This window comes from Fistularia commersonii, chromosome 4 (assembly GCF_037954325.1).
Source record: "Fistularia commersonii isolate RoL2024-O1a breed Wild chromosome 4, RoL_Fcom_v1.0, whole genome shotgun sequence".
Classification (NCBI taxonomy): Eukaryota; Metazoa; Chordata; class Actinopteri; order Syngnathiformes; family Fistulariidae; genus Fistularia; species Fistularia commersonii.
In genome coordinates this window covers 7,922,710-7,944,557 of record NC_141287.1, presented here as the reverse complement: position 1 = coordinate 7,944,557, position 21,848 = coordinate 7,922,710, and the positions used below count along the sequence as shown (strand labels likewise).

At 40.8% G+C, this 21,848-nt stretch overlaps 1 protein-coding gene across 1 annotated transcript; it reads right to left on the bottom strand.

Annotated features, from left to right (window-relative positions):
* Positions 1–34: 34 nt before the first annotated feature.
* dcbld2 (discoidin, CUB and LCCL domain containing 2) lies at positions 35–21,624 on the bottom strand. The gene is made up of 15 exons (XM_086145060.1): positions 21,293–21,624; positions 18,644–18,868; positions 16,263–16,400; positions 13,304–13,355; positions 13,155–13,227; positions 7,354–7,487; positions 7,103–7,143; positions 6,078–6,293; positions 5,346–5,470; positions 4,735–4,882; positions 4,209–4,346; positions 4,039–4,132; positions 3,563–3,612; positions 3,352–3,486; positions 35–1,954 (listed from the first exon to the last, which is right to left on the bottom strand). Exons 1-15 carry the CDS (start codon positions 21,393–21,395, stop codon positions 1,536–1,538), a joined length of 2,091 nt encoding a protein of 696 aa, XP_086001186.1. The 5' UTR covers positions 21,396–21,624; the 3' UTR covers positions 35–1,535.
* Between the last annotated feature and the right edge of the window lie 224 nt (positions 21,625–21,848).

Sequence of the window (21,848 nt, the reverse complement as noted above, 5' to 3'; positions counted from 1 at the left end):
ATGACATTGAAAAAAATGACGATGGTCCACACACTCTTTTAAAAACTCTTTATTTCTCTATATACAAATCAGTGTGAGCCACATTAACAGCCCCCATTTGACCAGGGTGCGCCAAAACTGTCTGATTGCTTTGGTTATGAAGCATGATTGGTGGCACAGCTCTGTAGAATTTAAGCAGCTAATTATGGTTTTCTCCTCCGTCTGTGCTCCTGCAAACCAAGTGTTTGGTCAAATCAGCACGAGAGAAGAGGAATGCAGTCTACTGTGGACTCTACCACCATTGCTACAAGTACATGTCTGTCTATAAATCTCAACCAAAGACACACACACACACACACACAAATACACAGAAGTATTAAGTCACACCCTGTCAGGACATATATAAATCACCCATTCCAATATGTGACAATCAATACGATGCAAATCCAACCAGAACAGTTCAGATCAGACATACAGGACTCCAACGGCACATGGTGTGTTGACTGTAACTGTCGGAGGTAACCATTTTCTCTGTACCTTTTGGCTGGGAAATTTCTCTCTACTAGATAGCTATTTAAAATCATTTCATATTTAAGACTGTTTTGATTTGGCTGATTTGCAACGTTGGCACAGTTTTACAAGTTGGATGTGTTGTGCATTTAAGGTCAACATTTGGTCTTCAGTATTAAAAAGCTTCTCTTTGGCCAATTTCTTCAAACTGACACTTCGGATCAGGCATTAGAAGAACATCTCTGACAGGGTTCATTAGTCCCGAGTGGGTCATCACGGTTTAGAGACAACAGTGTTACAACAGTGCACCAACGAGTCTATAAACTGTAATTCAATAATTGGGGTGTCGGTGGCTGGCGAATTCTTTGATTCCTTTTCAGCAGGATGTGAAATAAAGAAAAAATAATAAATATCAGTAAATAATTTGAGAATTTTAAGAGATTTGATGACATGATTAAAAATACACACAATTTCAAGTCAGGCTTTTTAGACAAGGTAAGACAAAACGTACCATGAAAAACCGGTTTTAAGAAGAGGGATCGTTTGACCATGTGAGGGCTGCAAAATGCATGCACTTCAATATTCAGTAAGATAATCCTCAGATCTGAAGAATGTAAATCATAGTGTACATTTCAGCTGAACCTGGTTCAGTATGTAACAGGATGATAATGGAAATCACAGTTTCACATGATGCAAGAACTACCAAGAATCACACAACAGGGACAAAAGTCTAACAAACAGTAGTTCTCTCTTTTTCTCTCCCATCCCTCGATCCATCTCCAACTCTAAAGCACAAACACATTCATCTTTGTGGTTTCAGTGATAGGACTGTTATGGCACTAACACAAGCGGATTGTGGCCATGCAGAAAAGATTTAGATGATACAGACATCTCCAAATTAATCTAAAGCTAAGGTAGTGTTCATTCAAGAATCAAGCACTCACAGGTTCACACCTCCTCCGACTCCATCAACCCTCGTCGTCCGCTGGGGTTGTGTTTGCAGTGAGGGGCAGATTTAGGCCATGTGCATCCTGACTATCCACTCTTCAGGTTTGTCCCACCGGCTTCTGAGGGCTACACTGTGGTACCTGATAGGTGAGGTCCTCTGTGGGGGTGACCTGTCCAGTGGCAATTTTGGGTGTATCATACGCAGACCTCCCTGACAGGCCGCTGTCGGTCCGTGCGAGCAGAGCGTTGGGCCCGTTGCCCATGAAACTACACACTGCGGAGGGCTGGTTCAAAGAGGCTCCCCCGGATGGGTGACAACCCATATCGACTACAATGGGCGTGGCGTATTCGGCTCCAGACGCTGGCAAGGGCTCTGCGTAGGCGTGGTAAACGTCTGGTGAGATAGGGGCGTCGTACAGGTCTGGATCTGTGTATCCTGGGCTCAATCCCTCATCGGGTTTAAAAGTTGACCGTGCGCCTAATGTTGTCACGCCGCTCACCAGGGGCTGAGCATATTCTGAAAAGATAAGTGTGTCAGAAACAGTTTAAAACTTACTCTCTTCATATTTCAGATTAGAGTGTAAAACACAGGTTCAAAGAGTTGAGGTTATTACAAAAAAAATAGTGTGAATGCGTGATATCATTGCAAAGGACTATGTATGACACCGAATAGATGGATTTGGTCTTTTCTTGTGTTAAGAAGTCTTAAAAAGTGCAGCAACTAAATGAACAACTCAAAACCGAGAACGCTACCTCACTAGAGATTGGCAAGTAAGTATAGTACAAGGTCAGATGCCTCAGTAACATGTCCCCATGAAAATGAAATAACTGTGTGATACCGACAGTTCTGGCATGAACCTGAAGCTACCTAGCTGAGCAACTAATCCAGCATCACGAAAAACGGACTCTGGTATCTCCACCTTCTGCAGCATAACGGAGAATGTGTCTCACTAACGCTAACAAATTTCTAAAATTCTATCCAGTTATTTTGTGAATAATGATGTGTTGACCTCTACATTGTGTATCGCTTCACGTGCTGCAAATACCCAGGGCTGGATATAACAAAAAAACTAATTTCTACGTTTTAAAAAATAAATCTTTGCAGTAGAGGAGTAAACAGCAAAATTATTCCTGAGCAAGTGAAGGACGTGACTGGCAATCACAAGGTCAATTGTGTAAAAGGGAGAAAAACTGTTACTTTGACTTTATCATATTCCATTACATGTTATTAAACGTTCAAAGCGGAAATGTGATCATAAAGAAGAAAGATGAGACACGAAGTCAACATAAAGCAGATCTACCTATGTATTCTAGTGACATTTGATCAGATTGAAAGCAGAAAGAGCACCTTAAGAGACAATGAACACGTCAACTCCTTGTCAGAAAATAGAAATCAGGGGACATTTACCGGGAAATTATTATCCCAGGAAATGGACTTCAATTATAGTGTTGACTCATCCGAAAGATTTACTTCTTCAACTAAGCCGCCCCTCGAACATTCACAATAATGACTTCAATCATTTTCAGTGCCTCTGTGACAGATAACCCTTGTGGGGTAATGTTATTAGAATGGGTGAGAGTGTTTTAATTAGAATGCTGCGGAGTTGGTGAGGCCACAGTAATTCTGTACCATTCTGGACTGAGGCGAATGTGTTTACAGAATTTGTTTGTGTGCAAGGAATGCACACACTGGCATAGTAAAGAATGAGGGGTAAATTTTAATTGCAGATCGGTGAGCCAACAAATACCTGTGACAAATGTGGAGACACGAAAGGATCGAAAGCCTATTGGTCACTTTCTCACAGACGAAAAAGACAGATGTTGATTTTATCCATTTGTTTAAGCTTGGAAGATATCGCTGATCTGACCTTGAAATGCATGATGTCAATGATAAGAAAAAATAAGGGTAATTACCTGCGGGTTCGGCTTGTAGTCTGGTCACAGCAGCTCTCCCTGTCAGCCGGCCCACCTCGCTGCTGCTGTACCGAACTGTATCTTCAGCCTCCATCATCTTGGATGGTAGCAGCTGCTTCATACTTTTCCACCAGTCTGCGGGAATACACTGCATTTACTCAAAGGAAGCCAACGCGAAAATGAAAACTCATCCCGCCGGACGATTATATACCTGTGCGATCCCAATGAGGAAGGTCATACGTTCCTTCAGAACTTTTCTTCCTGCAGAGATAGGGATTACAGATTAGTTTATAGATGTATTTTGACCGGCTGCTTTGAATTCTTGGGAATGGAGTAATTACAACACAGTGCTTACACTCCGCCTGGTGGGATTTATAGGGCAAAAAACCTAGGTCTATCTTCAGGAAAATTTTATTCAGGATTCATTGAGAAAAAGTATTTTAAGCACAACTAAGCACGACTTAAAAAGTTGGAAAACCTCAAATTTCCCTTGAGTCAATTTAAAACAATATTTGAGCATGTTTTACAATTTGTGTCAAATGTGCCATGATTTCACAAAGACAAGGTATAGAACTGACTTTTCACGACATCAAGGAGATTTAGACAAAGATTTGCATACATGAGCCTAAAAAGCACTTTAGTCTTCATTTCCACAAAGAAATTCATTCACTTGACATGTCTACATACCTGTTCCTCCAGTGCCAAGTACAAACCACAATCACGATGAGAGCCATCAGGACCATGACGAGCACTGGCACCAGAACGGTTGCCAAGGCCACATCTTAAAAGCGAAACACTCAAGTAAACACCAGTGTTTCTATGTGGTTAAAATTCACTGTATCAATTCAGTGACATACCTTGGCCAGTGTGGGGGGGCATAGTAGTGTTTCTGATATCCGGTGTGTGTGTGGTTTGACCTCGATGGGTTGGTCCTCGAATCAAAGGAGGACCATGGTTGACATGAGGCGGTTTAATAATCCTCGGCTCAGGTCTCACTGTGAAAAAGAGAGAATCCAATATAATGGAATATCATTATTATGGTGCATATTATTAGGAACGTCCGGTTCCAAAGACGATTCCTCTACCTCCTGCGCCACGCCGCCCCCCTCATTGACTTTTATTGCTGTACCAGTTGTCAGTTCATTTCATGTTTCACGATCTTACTCTAGAATATGTATTCGTAATACTCTTGATCAATTCCCGTGTGATCCTAACTCTGCGTAAGTCATTTTCGTGTCTCCTGCTGTGGGTTGCATGCATACGTATGCCAGCATGAAAGAAGGATTTTAAAAGTAATTGACATTCTTCATCCACACCAGAGCTTGAATTCAAAGATAACACTGTGGTCAGATATTTCTTTGCATGGAAACCACCTGAACTTACCATGAGGAATTTGGCAGCCAAGCAGTTCCAACTTGAGTGCAATTCTCTGGTTCCACAGGGTTGGATTTATCCGCACATATCGGGCTACGATGGGGGGAATGAAATTATTCCTCACCTCATGCAGGTAGTTGATGTTGCCTTGGAATATCTGTCATAAAATGAAAACAGAGTTTGCATGTGGAATTGGACTTCTTTTTTTTTTTCAGAAAAATTAAAGCTGCATTAATTTGGACTGGAGAAAATCCACAATTCCAACTGAGTGTTGCTTTTCAAACTTGCCAAACTGAATATCTCTCCTCGGCATAAAGAGCGTCAGTCCCAGAAGATGACAGGGGCTGACAGTCACACACAGAGAGCCGCTTAATCCATATCCATTCATTATTAATGCCTGAGTGTCCAGATTTGTCTAGCAGAGCACTTAATGCAGACCACTGGCTGCTCTCATTTCCTGCCATAAACCTCCTTTAGTCGATACCAGTCAGGACCAAAATCATCCCTGTGTTTGACCCTGCAGTCCTCTTAAGCTGACTTTTTTGTCAATTTGCACTAAATGAAAGCTGATTACGCAAGCGTTGACCAAGCAGGGTCTATTGATTTCAGTCTTGTATTACCATGTCTTGTGTGGAATTGTCTGCCTTGTAGCTGGACCACTGCTGGCTGTTGTTACTGTAGAAGACTCGGTAGGCTGAGACGTAGTACTGGTGCTCCTTTAGGGCGGAGCCGGTTGTAGTGATGCCTGGATGGAGACGGGAAACAAAGATCTGTGACCTTTATTTGGTGAAACGTGATTGTACTTTTAACTGCAATGCTTCCTTTATGGGTCCTAATTGCAGGTAAATATTACGTAAGGATTCACCAAATGATGTTTTGTTGTATTTATTTTTTTTGTCCTCGATATCCTATTTTTCCAAAGGCATTGTAGAACACAACCCCCTAATGTGGTGGAAGCACACGAGTGTTAAACACATACTTCTTGATAGGTGCGCTATAAAACTTCTAAATTATAGGCATTACCGCTTTTTACATTCAAATATTTCATATTTCCCTTTTTTTCAGGTGGTTTTAAAATAACTGATGACTCATCCTGTGAGTAAACCTCACTTGATCATGAGCAGTAATGGTTAATCGGCGAAGGTAAGTGTTTGGGTAGAACGCATTGGAGCAGCCATGAAGAAACTGGAGTAAGCCTTTACACAAACATGCACTAACTTCTTCACACGGCCCTTCTATCTGCCTTGTATTTATTGTATACAAGACTTACGATCAAGATAAGCTATTCCTGGCCCTAATTCGTCATCGCTGGGATTTGCAAAGAGTAATGAAGCTATATGCTGCGGATTTACCCGTGATCCTCGTCTCCCTCCTCAAGTCCACCTGCAACCACTGATGCTGGTCATTGTGCAAAGGTGCCCAAGGGAGACCCTCCTTTTTCAGTCGTGCCCCCGACTCTGCCCACACACTGTGGTGACCAAACCCGTTACTCCACTCCCACACTGTCGATGCAGACAGTTGTGTGTCGGGGACACTTCCAGACTCCAGTCCCAGTGTCCCGTAGCAGCCTGCGAGAACAGTTAAACCACCGGCACCATTAAGGAGCTGAATAAGATACTGTTTTGCATCCAATCTAGGAAGGTTTTGACAAGAATCGGAGGAACGGGAGGTAAGAACTTGTTCCAGGAGGTCTAATCCATCAGAAGGATACGCCTCCGAGTTTGTCGGAGTTTTTCATTTTTGGGATAGCTCTTCACGTCCCACATTGTAAAAACACTGTGTAATGGCAGCAGGGAAAAACTGGGTTCGGTGGATTCATTTAGGAAAACAGATGAGAGCAGAGACTGTGTGGGCTGTTCCAGTAAATGCTCGCTGCGTCTCCAGTGGCATGTTGACATTCCATTTAATCTCTCACTTGATTCATGACACATCATTTGCCTTGAAATAAGTCGACAAGAATGTCTTCATTCTGATCATTTAATTTAGCTCATATTTTAGTGTATTTTAACTTGTTTGATTTATATAGCAATGCATGCCAAGCGACATTACAGGGGCATGTTTAAAACGATAAAGAATATAATGCTAATCAGAACCCAGTTACCAATTAAACATATAGTATCCAAATTAAAATCTGCACGTTTGGATGGAAGACTATGGTCAAAGGTGCCATATTTTAACATACGCAACCTTATATTTTGATATATATGCGTGTGCATGAAAAACACGTGCACACATAAATGTCCATGTGATAGAATTTGAAACTTTTCAGTACATGCAATGTCTAACTGCAAATAATCATGGCATTCACATTCACAGAACCTCCCCTTGTGTCTCTCACACAGCTCATGCAGTCGCTTAAGCCTGAGAAAACACTCACCATTTGTCTTGAAGGTGAAGAGACTGTTTGACAAAGTTCCTCTGAGGAAAAAAAAGAGGTGTGGAATGAAAGGGTTGGACACGCAGTACATATAAAACTAACTATTATCAGTTTCACTGTTCTGCCTGTAAAATACACAGGGGAAATTTAAAAGAAAATGAACTCAGAATGTATCCGCCCTCAATTTAGGAAGGATCAGAAACTAGAATAAGTTCATTAAACGTTATTTTGCCAGTGCCTGAAGGTCCTACCCAGTGGAAGTGACATTGTTTGCCAGTGTGCCCTCATAGTGAGGGATGCCTTTGCTGATGACCACGCTGATCCTCCCTCCCACAGTGTTGGACACAACACCTGCATGGATGGCTGCCACGCACAGAGAAGACGACTGCAGAAAAGTGGGCGGGAGAAAGACGAGACTGTGTTCGTGCATCGTTTCATTGGTCACAGAAATGTTAGCACATTTATTGAAACATCTGGAGAACTGTGAGTATCATACTGAGAGCGGACCATAAATGAATCTGTGCAGAGAAATTCTGTCTACCAGAAGCAAAGATCTGCTTGCTGTTTTGTGTGTGTTTTCTAACAGCCACTCCACCCTCTTCGGTCTAAATCGAAAGATTCCAACAACTCCCTGGTGGAATGGCATGGAGAACTTTTCAAATATTCATAGAGAGACCCAAGGATGTTGCTTGTCTTTGGCTAGTTCTCTAACTTCTTTGTGAGGTTAACTGGCTGGGATGGCTTACATTTTGTTGCCATCATTGGAATTAGAATTTCAAACACAATATACGACGAGGGCTAGCATGGTAAAGATTATACCGGCTTAACATCTGCATAGTAGTGATGTCCAGGTGATAAAGTTATAATTTTGTCATTACCATGGTAAAGCTGAATCTAGAGCTGCTTACAGCTTTTAATGGCTTTTCTCTGAGTCTGAAAAGTTAGTTAAATTGTGTCCTATGTGAGAAGTCAAAATTTCCCCTTTTTTATTTCCCTCCTGAAAATCCTGCTGAGAGTTGACCTTAGATATCTGGGGCACTTGGTCTTTTGGTTGTGAAACAAAATATTTGGAAAGTTACTTGGTGTCCCATAATCAAAATAAAACAGATTTGCATACATTTTGGAAATATGTACATATAGTTAAGAATAAGATCGAGTTTAATGCTTTGATGATATCTGACATGATGTCACCTGATCTAGCTCCTGACAATTCTGCAACCTAAATCCTGCAATGTTAATGCAAGGAAATAGAATCCTAAATCCGTCCAGTGAATCCCATTTGGCCCTCCATGTTTCCACTCTCCAGGTGCTCACTGAAAATAAACCAGCTACTTTTTGCGGAAAGCTGCCTATAGATATGCAACTGCGAGAAAAAAAAGGAGCAGTGAAAAAAGCAACAATTCTCATATTATCATTAAATAAAAAAAGCAGTTGCACAAAATGATTCAGGTGTCCATCTCTTATTGGCATTATAAGTTATATTAAGTTAATCCAGGCCTCCAACTCAGTACTTCAGGCATTTTGCACATCAGGAACACAAAGGTCGAATATCGACCAGAGCTTTTATTGTCTGTTGAGCTCATTTACAGCAGGTTCAGGCCTTTAGATTGATCATTGTGAGCTGCTCTGCACAGATGAACTGTTTATCACTGGGCAGCAATGTTTAATCAAAAGCAGAAGTTGGGTAATTTGCATGTAAACAGAGGATTTAGGAGTTCAATGCTATCTGAAAGTACACTCTTAACCTTCAGACTGAGGTAGATACAAGCTGATGAATCAGCATGATGTCACTTCTCTGTGGACAGAATCCACAGGTAATGATTCACAGCCAGCTGAATTCCAGTCCAAATGTGAGGCTGAGAAATTGACAGAGGCCCGATTCTACTCCGACCACAACCTCTATCCCGTGAACAGCTGGTAGAGTGAGGTGGAATTTTGTTACTGGAAAAAGGCCCACTGTGGAATTCGCCACCGACAAGATTGTGGAAAAAAACCTTGGTGACCCTCAGAGTGACAAGCACACAGCAGTCACTGTGTTTGTCACAGCCAATCAAAGCTTGTGCCGTGACTCTTAAAAGTCCCCAAAACACACACCGCAACCGCGAGCGCAGCACTGCTCCAAACCGCTGCACCCCATCCTCCAACAAACACACACATACATATGAAAAATGGATTATAATATGAAATTCCAGAGGCAGATCTGGGCACTGAGGCAACTGTTCCTTGACAAGCATATATCAACCAAACGCAATCATCATAATATTACAATGATGTGATCCACACAAATATCCATCCATGCACGCACAGGCGCAAGCACGTGCACACACGCAATCCAAGGTTTTCTGTAACCTCTCAACTTTTATGACACACTTATTGCACCCTGCACCCTCTTGCAGCTGGACTGGATTAGATGGCTCTTATTTTTGGCCAAACTATTATCTCACCTCCCTTTCACCCCCTGACCCAGCCCCTCCTCTGTTCCTGTGGGGCAAAGCGCTCCCCAAAGCCCAACCCTCCACTCCTCCCTGTCCTCTCATCAGCCAGCAACACCCCTCCCTCTTTCAATGCAGCGCATGAAGTCAGCAGGCAGAACCTCAGCGCCTATGACCTCACGCACAGCAGGGGCACTGTGAGGTCATCAATGCAGGACTAACATACCAGAGAGCAGGGGCCCATTAGCACGAGGAACAAAAAGAAGCCTCGTATGAATCACACGGAAAAATATGCAAACCTGTGGCTGTGTACGGAATAGTGACAAAAGATAAAACAATGGACCAAGGTCATGAAAACATGATTAGGGGAACGCGGCTGTTGTGGGATTACAAGTGGGAGTTATGTAGGATATGAATGGACTCCGGGAATCATTGGGGTTGGCACGAAAAGAAGTCATATTTCACTGAATTTGAAAGCCACCTTTTATAGTGCTGGAGCAGGGTGTTACACTTAAACACACATGATCACACATGTCTAATCTGCCAGTATACTTTAAAAAATTCTATGGTGTTGTTATACACATCCAGATCCAGAGCAGACATGCAGAGCAAATTATTAAGTGAAGCATATCTATCTATCTATCAATATTACAGACACACTGGCTGGTCCGGTTCACAGAATTTTTAGCGGCACCTGGACTGTACCTGCGTTTAAAGTAGTTATCCTCTAAAACTACAGGTAACTTCATCTATATGGCCTCCTCTCCCTCACAAATATGTAAAACTAGCATGTTGTTTCATTTGTGATGCTGTACAACAGATAAATCCTTCACGTTCACTGCTGAACCCCAAGTCTCCTCTTGAAAGGGTAGATAGGTCAATCTTGATGATATTTTACTCATACACTGTAGAGCTGCTAAAAGCAATGGCTTTTTGCAAGTATAGATTTTGTGAAAATGCAAAATCAATACTTTGATGATGTATGATTGATGTATTGGTCTCTTTCTGCCTGTGTGTAGTTTCTTTTTTGGGTGATTTTATTTGCTACACCCATGATCACAGAGGGTGCGGACAGAAAAGGCTACTAAGCCTTTTACATATATTGCCTTTTTTGATTGATTGAATCTACATTAAAAGGATTCAACGAAAATAATAATAGCCATTTCAAATGAACTCCTGTAACATTCATCCATCTCCTGCCGCTTATCCTGCACTCAGGGTCACGGGGGATGCCGAAGCCTATCCCAGCTGTCGTCGTACACTCTGGACTGGCCGCCAGTCAATCGCGGGGCCACATATAAAGACAGACAACATTCACTCACTCATTCGGGGTTATTTTCCAAATTTTTTAAACCTCGTTTTGGAATGCGGGAGGAAACCGGAGAACCCTGAGGAAACCCAAGCAGACACAGGGAAAACATGTAGACTTCACACAGAAAGGTTCCCACGTCAGAATCGAACCAGGGTCCTCGTGCTGTGAGGGTGAAGCACTAAGCACTGCATCACCGTGTCGCCTCTTTAAACATTCAGTGTTTTCTCATAGGCCCACAAAAATTCCAAATAAAAACTGAATGACTCATGGGACAAGAGCTGGGCGATATGTTTTTTGTTTAAATACAAAGCATACACTTATTGCTATAGGCACAAAAAGGTTACTTTCAATCATGAGGCAACATTAATGAGAGCCGGCTACATCAGGCATTGTGAGTTATGATATTCCAGCACACGGACACGAGAAGTTGCACTACATGCTGTCAGGCTGCAGTTTATGGGCATGTTGTGACACTAGAAAACTAACTGGCTCTCACTGCCTCAGTGACTACAGGTCTTGTGTGCGTGTGTGTGTGTGCGCGTGCGTGTGTGTGTGTGTGTGTGAGAGAGTGTGAAGGACTAAAACTGTGCCAACTTGTGTTTGCTCAGGAAATAAAGGATGACGAGCGTCAGTACCTTAGGGGCAGCTGAAGGATTTTGTTTTGTTATTTTTTTTTTCTATTTTATTTATTACTTTGAACAGTTTCATGCTGATAAGGAGTTTTAGCAGATTTTTCTGCTCCATTTTTCATGAAAGTGCGAATCGGAAGGGACACCAATACACTTCTTAGTGGAGGCCTCAATATACAATGTATATTGCATGCTTTTTCAAACTGATTAAAACATTATGTTTCAGCTATGTACTATGAAGAGATTCAAGCACAATCTCTGAACAGACCATGATTGAAAGCACAGTATTAATCAGAAATGAACAGAAGGAACCTATCTGGTTTGTGAAATGCAATGCTGATGTTTCGTAGAAGTTAGAGATGCTACCTTTCCAACATGATTTTTTTTCTCCCTATCCTACATACTCTTTTTCACTTGAAGAAATAATGACTTGCATCTTATACATGTATTTGATGAGAAAGTTTTGCTGGACGTGAAGAAAAACAACATCCAGCAAACCTATCACTATATGACATTTTAACAGACATAACTAATAACTGTCAATTAAAATTAAACCCACAAATCCAACCTAAACCTACTAAATACCAGTCTGTCCCTAACGTAACTTTCTAACGTAGATTCTGGTTACATCGATGTTCGCTGAAAACACACTTTTGATCAATTAAGAGTATGGATGACCCACTTCAGGCTTGTGCTGAAGTTGTTGACAAAAAGAAAAATACTATCAACTAAACTGCATATGTATCAATACCTATAATCATAATGGTGCATTGTAAAAAAAAATAGTCAGATAGGGCTGTGCTGCTGTTTCAAATATTTAAAATATTTGCTCTCAAACAAGATGTATGTACACTGAGTGTGGCATTGAGCGAAAGCAACATAACTTAAAACTGAATTCCCTTGAATCTCGGAAAGGCTGAAAAGTGTCGGCCGGACATTGTGATGAATCAGTGTGGTGTGTGGTGGTTAACTCGTAATAGTTATTTTCTATAAGAAAATGTTATTCCTGCAATAAGCACAATTATTATATATTTATTTTGTTACTATGAGAGTCCTGATACGCTCAGGTATACATAAATTCAATGTAAAACAATAAATAAATAATAAAACATATCACAGTACATCAACAGCTATAAAGTGCACAATCTATACTTGGAAACTACTTTTTAGGAGTAAATCAAAGTACATCCTAAATTGTGTTTACCAACAGTTTAATTACAATTACAGTATAATAGCACAGATTTTCCGTTACAACAACCCTTAAAGTAACTATTCTGAAACACACTTGTACCTTGTATGGATGGGTTTGCCTTCATATACATTGATGTTTACTTGGATATTATACATTAAGTCTACTTTCTTTATCTTAATATTTATTCAATTAGAAATTTGATGAGTTAACGGATTTGAAAGAACACACCCGGGACATGTACATGCTTTTTACTTTACATTAAGCATTCTAGATACTATAGGTGCCCCAAAGCTAATTCATTTATAAGGTATAAGCATAATGGATCAATCCCTTGCCCGCAGTGTTATAAATGCATCGTTAACCGAGTAAGCGAGTGTATCTGATGAAAATTTTGTATCAGCAGATTCCAAAGGACGTAGATCAATGTAAAAGGAATGGAAAAAAAAAAAAAAACAGACGACGGATTTCTTTTTTAGAAGGTACCAACCTCTCTATAGCCATTCGGTATAGTTCCAGATATCTCCACCATAGACGTTAAGCACCCCGCTGGACAGTATTTACTAGAGAGACATGCAGTGAAAATCAGACAGATTGAAAACTACACAGATATGATATGCTCACTACGTGCACACCTACCTAAACTCTGCCTCAGAAAAATCACTTCCTTTGGCCAGGCAGTTGATTAGATCTGGAAAAGACAAAGCGAAACATAATGGGTGTCACAAGACATTTTCTCTGTTCTTTCTGTCAGAAAAGAATTAGTAACATTTCCAATATGTTAAATTCACTTTAACAGCCATGCACACACCGACAGACCTAAAAAGCGTTGTTAGCTGCAGCCCACAAGGGTAAATACCTCTCTACCACATGATAACCTTTCCCACTGGAATGTGTTAGTTCCAGGGATCCTTATGTGATCCTCAGTGTTTTTGCTGCTATAGAGCTGTGTGTGTGCACATAACCAGTATCTAACCCTCTCTGTATGACAAAAGCCTTTAATTTAGTCAACATTTTCAATGAGTGGATTTTCGATTTGAATCTTTGAAGTGAGCCAAAATACTAACAGTTAGGAACTGGAAGTGTAAATGGTGCAGGTTGGCAGTGTTATCAGGTTTTGGAAATAGGTGTGTAAAACCAAGTGTAACAAAGTTCAACAATGAATCCCCCCCCATTTTTTCCTGGTCGTAGATCTGGCGGTAAATTTCCAATCACTTTTTCTATAAACATCGAGCGAAATACTTTTGCTAGGGTCTATAGAGGTTTCCACTTATCCAGGTAAGGGTTAATCCTTGTCAAAATCTTATCACGACATATGGACTTGATTTCTTCTCCTCGACATTTCACCTCTCATCCAAGAGACTTCTTCAGCTCAATTCTACAAAGGGTTTCATGCCTTGGACCAAGACTTTCGTAATTATGAGACATCTGATTCGATGCATTAAATAAGAAATATACTTAAAAAATAAAATAAAATAGTACACCACTGTAAATGGTAGAGTGGACTGAAAAATACTACGGTCCCTGTATATCACCATGAATAAAAACATCAACCCCTGAGTCCATTGTGATTTATTCTTTTTCCCCTTGTAATAATACTCTGATTCTCCCCACTAAAATAACTCAAAGTATAAGAGCAGAAATCCCAGTTACTCTGAGCAGATTAACATAACACAAACATTTGTACATTTTCTTTTATTCTTTTTTTATTTGTTTATTGTTTTTACAGTGTATAAGTTTGATGAAGCAGCTAAGACAACAGCTGACATTCACGTGGGTGTTAGCGAGCTCCAAGCAGACAACACTGTTAGAGACTGTGTGCAATGTATTTGTGTGACAACAATAGAACAAGGATGAACTCAAATGGACATTTGGCTTACACAGGAGTTGATTCTATTGTTTTAAACTCTTGTGTAGCCGGCTCATTATAAAAATCCATATGGAGACAATGAGTTAGATTCGAATATTCTGCAACAGGGTGTGTTTTCCTGCTGAACTCCTTGCAGCCCCAGAGCATGACTTCAATCCAAGGCATCATATGTCACACAAAACTAGTGTTTAGTGCCTTTCCAACATTATGCTTCTCCTTGTTAACTGTGTAGTTGTCTTCTGAAGCTTCTCTTTTGCGACATTTGGACAGCATCAAAATAACTTGCCATTACATCTCTAATTATTTTATCCAAAGTAGCCAGATAGAAGAATGGTGCTTTGGAAAGGTGTGACCGTGAGGGCGAGTGGCGACTCCAAATCAGGCAACACTCTCTAAAGTTAAATAATCTGCCAAACTCAGATCCTTGATATATTTATCTAACAGCCTAACCCTTGTCCACTGGCTAATGTGAAACAGAGTGGATTAATGGTTGTTGAAAAAAGCAGAAAAACCGCACACCCAATAAAGTTTGGATTGTTGGACATCACAAAGTCCTTCTTGTTGAAACACTTTGCTCAAAAATGATGCAATATTGGATGACTGCAAAACATCCAAGATGATTTATTGTATTCAATGTGTGATTTCATTTTTTAAAAATTCAGCTTGATATGTTTAACCTTTAGCAACCTGCCACATAATTATACACTTCTACTTATCTACACAACTATGAACAATATCTGGGACTGTGAAACAAATTGAGACCACAATTTTATTATATTTACAGAAAAAGAATCGTGTGTGAGTGTTTGTATGTGTGTGTGTGTGTGTGTGTGTGTGTGTGTGTGTGTGTGTGTGTGTTGCTGTCATAACAAAGCCAAACCTATCAGAACATCAATTGTCAAACCTAAACTTGTGAAAAGGTCTAACAGAAGGTGATTGGTTTTCGTCAACACCAAAGTTTATTATACATGAACAGTTTACCACAGTTGCAAGTGACCAATATGCTGTAAAGTTTATCAACTGCAATATGAGCTCTATTATGATAAATTATTTCCTATGAAATATATTTTCTAAATCTGGGCAACAAAACGTAATGAATGATAAGGTGATATGGTTATTCACTTTGTCAATCGTCAAATAAATGACAAGAAACAGCAATGGAAGAAAACAGAGCTGCAATTTCTTAACCGCTATCCGGGTGATATGTCATTTCACTTTTGGAAAGAAATGTTATATAATCATCATGGAGGAGGTTTAACTCAAAAGTGTTGTCATTATTTCCTGCATCTGTTTCATTTAGGATGGACCATTGTTTTGGATTCTATTACCACGGACTATGACCTATAACCTAGATAACTAAGATTTTTGTTGGTCAGAACAAGAGAATTTAGTTTTACATGCAGGTTTCAAGACACAAAGCAATGGCTGTTCTGCTGGGCAGGTATGTCTGTATTTAGTGTGTGCCTGTATGTGTATGGGGGAAGTGGGGGGTGGGGGGGCAAGAATCTTCTCACATGGTATCACACTCACATTTGACATTTGCACATACGGACATTCACAAGAGCAGCACTTCACACTCTGAACAGAACAGTGGCCAAACGTGACATTCTGACTCTGAGCAAAACATCAATACAGCTGCTGCTCTGATTTCGCATACCTTTCCCACAGGGCGCTGACTAAAAGGAAGCTTGACAATCGGCGGATGAGACGCATTGACAAGCCCAGTACCTGTGTGCTCTGTGGTGGAGTAGGACAGGTGGAATCCACGCCCGGTGTGATGCGTCCCACTCATGAACTGCACGGTGACCCGGTTGCTGGTGGACTCAATGGGCTCTCTCAAGTTCAGCTTCAAACCACAGTACTTCCCTGCAAAGGCGGAATAAGAGTTCAGGTTAGTGACTCTGAACTTCAGTAACCTAACCACCAACATGTCAACCATAAAATGTATCTATATTAAAATACAAAGAATACTTTTTTTCTCTCAGTAGTGCAACTAAAATTGGTATATATCATTTAATCTAATGCTTATTTTCTTCACATAACCAATCAGTTTCTTTTGTTTGTTAGAATGCTGAAAAAAAATAAGTATGCAAATTTCAGGTCAACTTCAATTCTGGCATTTTTCTCACACATGAAATGGATCTTGTGAGTTATGATAGAGTGAGGAAGAAAAAATGTCATCTGAAAAAGGATATTTTCAGATGTTTCAAGCCTCATTTATATTTAGAAAAAAAAACCTGATGCCTCTCAATGGGTGTCACATAAGCAAAAAAGAACACCGACAGTGCAATTAATGCTATAAACACTATTGGCAGTTTAACTTGGATTTCTTAAATTCTTGTTTCTTTCCTCGGCTGGTAGCCAAACCTTTGCTTTTTTATCTTGTAGTAAAATATAGTTAACAGATATGAGCATGATTTAAAACTAGAAGTGAGCAGATTGATAGAGGCCAAAAGAAAAAACAATAAATCAGAAGTGGGCATCAAGGCCTAGAGTATTAAACTAGCCTCAGAGAAGCAACAGTCCGAGATTACTAGCGACACAACTGTGAATTCTTTGAAACCAAGTGTATTAAGAGACATAAATGCCTTTGGCAAAAATCAATGATAATCTCGTAGCAGCTGTCTTTCCATTTAAGGTATGGAATTTACAAATAATGCCAACCGTGCATTTAAAGAAAAGATTTGAAAAGATCATCTCACACTAGCTTACATCTCAAGACTAGTTTTTAAGAGTTTTATGGCTGACTAAGATTTTGCTAAAACTGTGGATCTTACATCGAAAGACTGAAAAGATTTGGAAAAGACTTGTGGAAAACTACAACTAGATTCTTTCAGCAATTTTTTCCACCATGCAATGGTTTCACCAGGTACTTGCAGAGCCTCTGCTATTTCATTTTGTTTCCTTCTCCACAATTGTACAAGCTGGGCTTTTCTGCCCACAGCTCCAACATCCACTCCTATTTCTGGACATTCCATATTGATCAGGCCGTCCTTTGCCATTCACGTTCATTAATACCACAAAGAAATACCGCCTCTGCCGCCAATACAGCTCTGGTAATTTTTAATTGTGCTCTCATAAAAAGTGAAAGATTTGCAATAATATCAATCTCATTTGATACTGTCATAAGCCCAAGACTAGGAAAAGGCTTAGCTTGAACTGTGCTAAGACTTGAGATTACCACCTCACACTTAAAAATCGAAACGACAGGAGTGCACTGCAACTCCAATAACTAAGTTCTTTCTGACTTTCAGTTTTAAGTATGTGGCTGGGAAAATTGTAACGTGTAAAACCAGCATAAGTGAGAGACCTGTGATTTCAAACCTCAATTTTCACCCACTTTACCGAGTTAAACTCATTAAAGCAAAAACAAATCCCGGAAACAAGACGTAAAATTTCTCATGCTTGCCCTGTATCGCATCACACATCAAACAATGATGTTGTTTCTACAGGTGCACCACAAGCTTGTTATCATTTAATTACAGACAATTCACTGGAAGCGTGTGTGTGCCTGTCAGCACTGAACACATACCGTGTGATCAACGCATTGTCTCTGTGTGCCTGGTATTATTGGCTTGCTGCAATAAACTGCCTGTTTTAAGCAACATGTGAGTGAAAATAGAGCGGCATGAGTTGCGATGACATTGAGGAATCAAAGAAAAGGTCCCAATTTCCTGCCCTTTTCTTCCTGTCAACCTTTTTTCTCCTTTAAATAAATTCGATAAAATCAGTTTAATCAAATTTAACACATAGAAATAATGCAAAAAAGTCTAGATCAGTCGGTCTGAGCAGTAATCTCTTGTTGTGTACACATATTATTATTTACTGACCAATGCCAAAACCATGGTTGGGGTGGGGCTGGAGAAAAGTGATTACTTATCAGCTGTATAGTGTGTGATACAGGTTTGTAAAAACAGTGCAAGTTGTCCAGTTTAACTTGATTTATCATTGACATTAGTCCTATTTCACTATGTGCATATAAAGATTAACAGCAAAGAAAGAATCAACCAATGTAAGGATACATTGATTTTTCCACTGAACACTGACTTTCAACTGATGCCCCTTAAACTAGTTCGATCCTGATTGTCCTGTCACTGCTGGTCACTCACCAATCTCTTTTCTCTCAGGTCCAATGCCATTATAGAGGCGGAGGTAGTTGACCTGACATTTGTTGTCTTCTATGTCCAGCTCGGCGATGCAAAACTGAACCTTTTTGCCCCGAGGCACACTGATCTCCCACTCACACACTGTGTTGTTGGGGTACGTCCAAGGGTAACCCAAAGACGACAGAGTCCCGCTGCTAGGGCCGAGTACACTGGGGCCACAGCCATCACCTGCAGAACAAACATATCGGGACATAATGGGTTAATCATGGTGTATGCATTGCAACAACAAATTTCATTAACAAATGTCAACTTGCATCACCAGCCTTGAAGCAATAAAGCTGTGCATTTGTGTGTGTTGCTGTCATTTATTACAGCATAGTTTGTTTGCATAGTAATATTCTTTGTGCCCTGGTAACATATGAACACTTCTGCATAATGGTATCATGGAAATAACTGCACAAAATTTGTCCGGACTTCAAGCACATACAACATTTATTAAAAGATGGTGGGAGCTGTTTTATGCCCCATGCATTCATTCATTATCTCGATCATATATTCTGTATACAGGGGGCTGCGGCCAATTCCGACGGATACGTTTTAACCTGTATTTTGGGATTACTTGGGTAAATATAATCTCGAATTAAAATGCAGTAAAATAAACCCTCCCTTGCAAGGTTGAAATGTTCAGTTTAATCAAAGAGGTGATTTTTAAGGGTGTTTTGGAAGCTGTTAATTGAGGTTATTCTGAGATGCTAACAAAATGTAGTCATCCCTAATAAATAGAAATGGGGGGTATGATGTGTAGTGTTATCAGTACATCAGTATATTGCATTTCCCCCCCTTACAGGATTCAGTCAATGTCCCAGCCCCTGTCAAACTCTTGGAGATGTTGAGTTGTCTCCTCACTGAAACTACCAGCATTGGAAGACGCAAAGCAGACATGGAGAAAAACATTCACAAAAGGACCTGAAGTGTCAAAGCTGAAATCTGGGTGCCCTTGATAAAACACATGCACCTTGCTCACTTTGTCCTGCTACAGTGTAATATTCAGGTAACAAGCGCCTTGAGATCTGGCTCAGGGAATTTTTACATTTACATGAATTACATTAAGCATTGCAGAATCAATTATTTTGCCATATATTATGAAACATGACACTGTACCCTGTGTATCATGGTGGTGGGGCTTTTGCAAATCTTAAGGATTTGCATTTGCTTTAAAACTTACATGTAGTGATTTGGAATATAGGGTAACAATCTAAAATGCACAGCTGGCCAATATAAAACAAATATAAATGCCATTGAGAATTTGATTTCTCATGTCACTTACAATTCTTTATTACATGATTCCTATTAATGGGGATTAGGATAGATGGATGGATAAGAGTGCACTACACCTGAATTCTGCTACGATCTTTCTGTTTTGTGTATGACTATATTTGTGTTCCCAGTCTCAGGAAGTTTGCTCTATTTTCCTCGAGCTTTTCAATTTTTCAAATAGTAGTAGTGGTTCGATGTCCGTCCTCCAGTTGATTAAACATGTAGGACACTGAATCCCACATTCTATGACCGTGGGGTAAACAGTCACTTGAGTTGTTATTCAAGTACATCACTTCATATTAGATTTTTACAGGTGGAGAGGAACAACAACAGCAAACAAAATTGATGACCTAAGACTTTTTAAGAAGTTTCAGTGTTACGCAAGAGCTTCTCTGTGGACATTATCCAGATGACCAGGGACAAAAACACAGCTGCTTCTCTCACTCTGACTCATGAACGTTACTGAGCTGCTACATGGTGTTCAACAGTTCACGTTGCCCTCCTCAAATCACCCTCTTATGCTCGAAAACAACTCTCAATACCATCCCCTTTCGCTGAAAGAATTATCTTACAATGTTATCATCAAAGCAAATCACAAGAATGGCATTAAAGTTCACAAGCAATGAAATAAAGCACTTCATTAAAGTGATGAATTCTGACAATCCGTCCACGTGTTTACGGTGGCACCTCCGCTGCTTCCCCACCCCCAATCTTCAACCACCTAGATTTCAACGTAATATTACCACTTGTTTGTTTCGGTTAAAAACTAGTATTGAAGTCGAAACTTCTAAAACTGTCAAACGATGCTGTATGTTTGTCTTGTGTGACGACAACATTTATGTGGGGTAAGAAAAAGGCCACAATGCCAGAAACGTGCTGGTGTCACGTAGTTTACGCACAGGGCCGGACTACATTAGGAAACTACACGGTTAAAGAAACCTGCTTCATTTAGAGGCGCAAAGGTGTCCAAGACTGCTATTACCGAATTTCAACAGCTACTCGGGGACCTCGGAGGGGTTCCGCATAAGATTGATTCATCGGGTAGTTCTCGTTACCCGTCGAAATCAGATTTAAGAAACCGGTTCTCCTGGTCTGACAAGCCTTTTAACCGAACGTAAAGGCGGCAAGAAGCGGCAGAAATCAAGCACAATTCCACGTACTCGGGGCCATGTAAGGTAGGTTTTGGCCCTTCGGTGCGAAATAACAATACTTGGCGCTCTAAAGCTGTATAAGTCAAACATCATGCCCGAGTCCACGCTTTTAAACCCGCCGTGTCCCCGCGGTTACACGCCACTTTTTCCGGTTGTCACCGCAGCTGTACGTTGTAGCACCAACCTCTCTGCGCTCCGCAGCCCTCCGTGGTGAGAATGATGAGAATCGACAAAACGAGAACCCCGGCCCCGGTCGGTCCCCTGCCCACCATTACCGCTCTGCCCATAGCAGCCTGCAGTCTGAATGCATACTGCTTGTTTCTCCACCGGCTGCACCGCTTCAACCTTTACGGGGAAAATTCACAACAAGCGATCTTCTTGTCCTCGGGGGGTGAGTCGGCCTGTGGTTTCTACCTCCGAGATATTATTTTGCTTCCCAATTGAGTGACTCGCGGATTACTATGGAAGTAACTGCTCAACGCGCACACACACACACGCATACACACATCCAATCTGAGAAGCTACTTCCTTCAGTCAAGCTCCGCCTCCCGAGCTGGAGGCTCAGATACCCGAGTCCCCCAAGTGGTCTGAAAAGCCGAGCTGAGCCGAGCCGAGCCGAACCGAGCCGAACATACCAGCACCCACTTCCGCACTCCGAATAGCCCCCCGAAATTTGAGTGCGTCCATATTATGACTTTTACGGTAATCCCATTGCCCACAAACGCATCACCTGGCATAGT

What these genes read in the sequence shown, in the direction of transcription:
- dcbld2 (XM_086145060.1), bottom strand. Translation starts at nt 21,395, where the DNA reads ATGGGCAGAGCGGTAATGGTGGGCAGGGGACCGACCGGGGCCGGGGTT. An exon ending in TGGCTGCCAAATTCCTCATG is followed by an intron (nt 4,347 to 4,734) that starts GTAAGTTCAGGT and finishes TCTTTTTCACAG; the next exon opens with TGAGACCTGAGCCGAGGATT. An exon ending in GCCCCCCCACACTGGCCAAG is followed by an intron (nt 4,133 to 4,208) that starts GTATGTCACTGA and finishes TTCGCTTTTAAG; the next exon opens with ATGTGGCCTTGGCAACCGTT.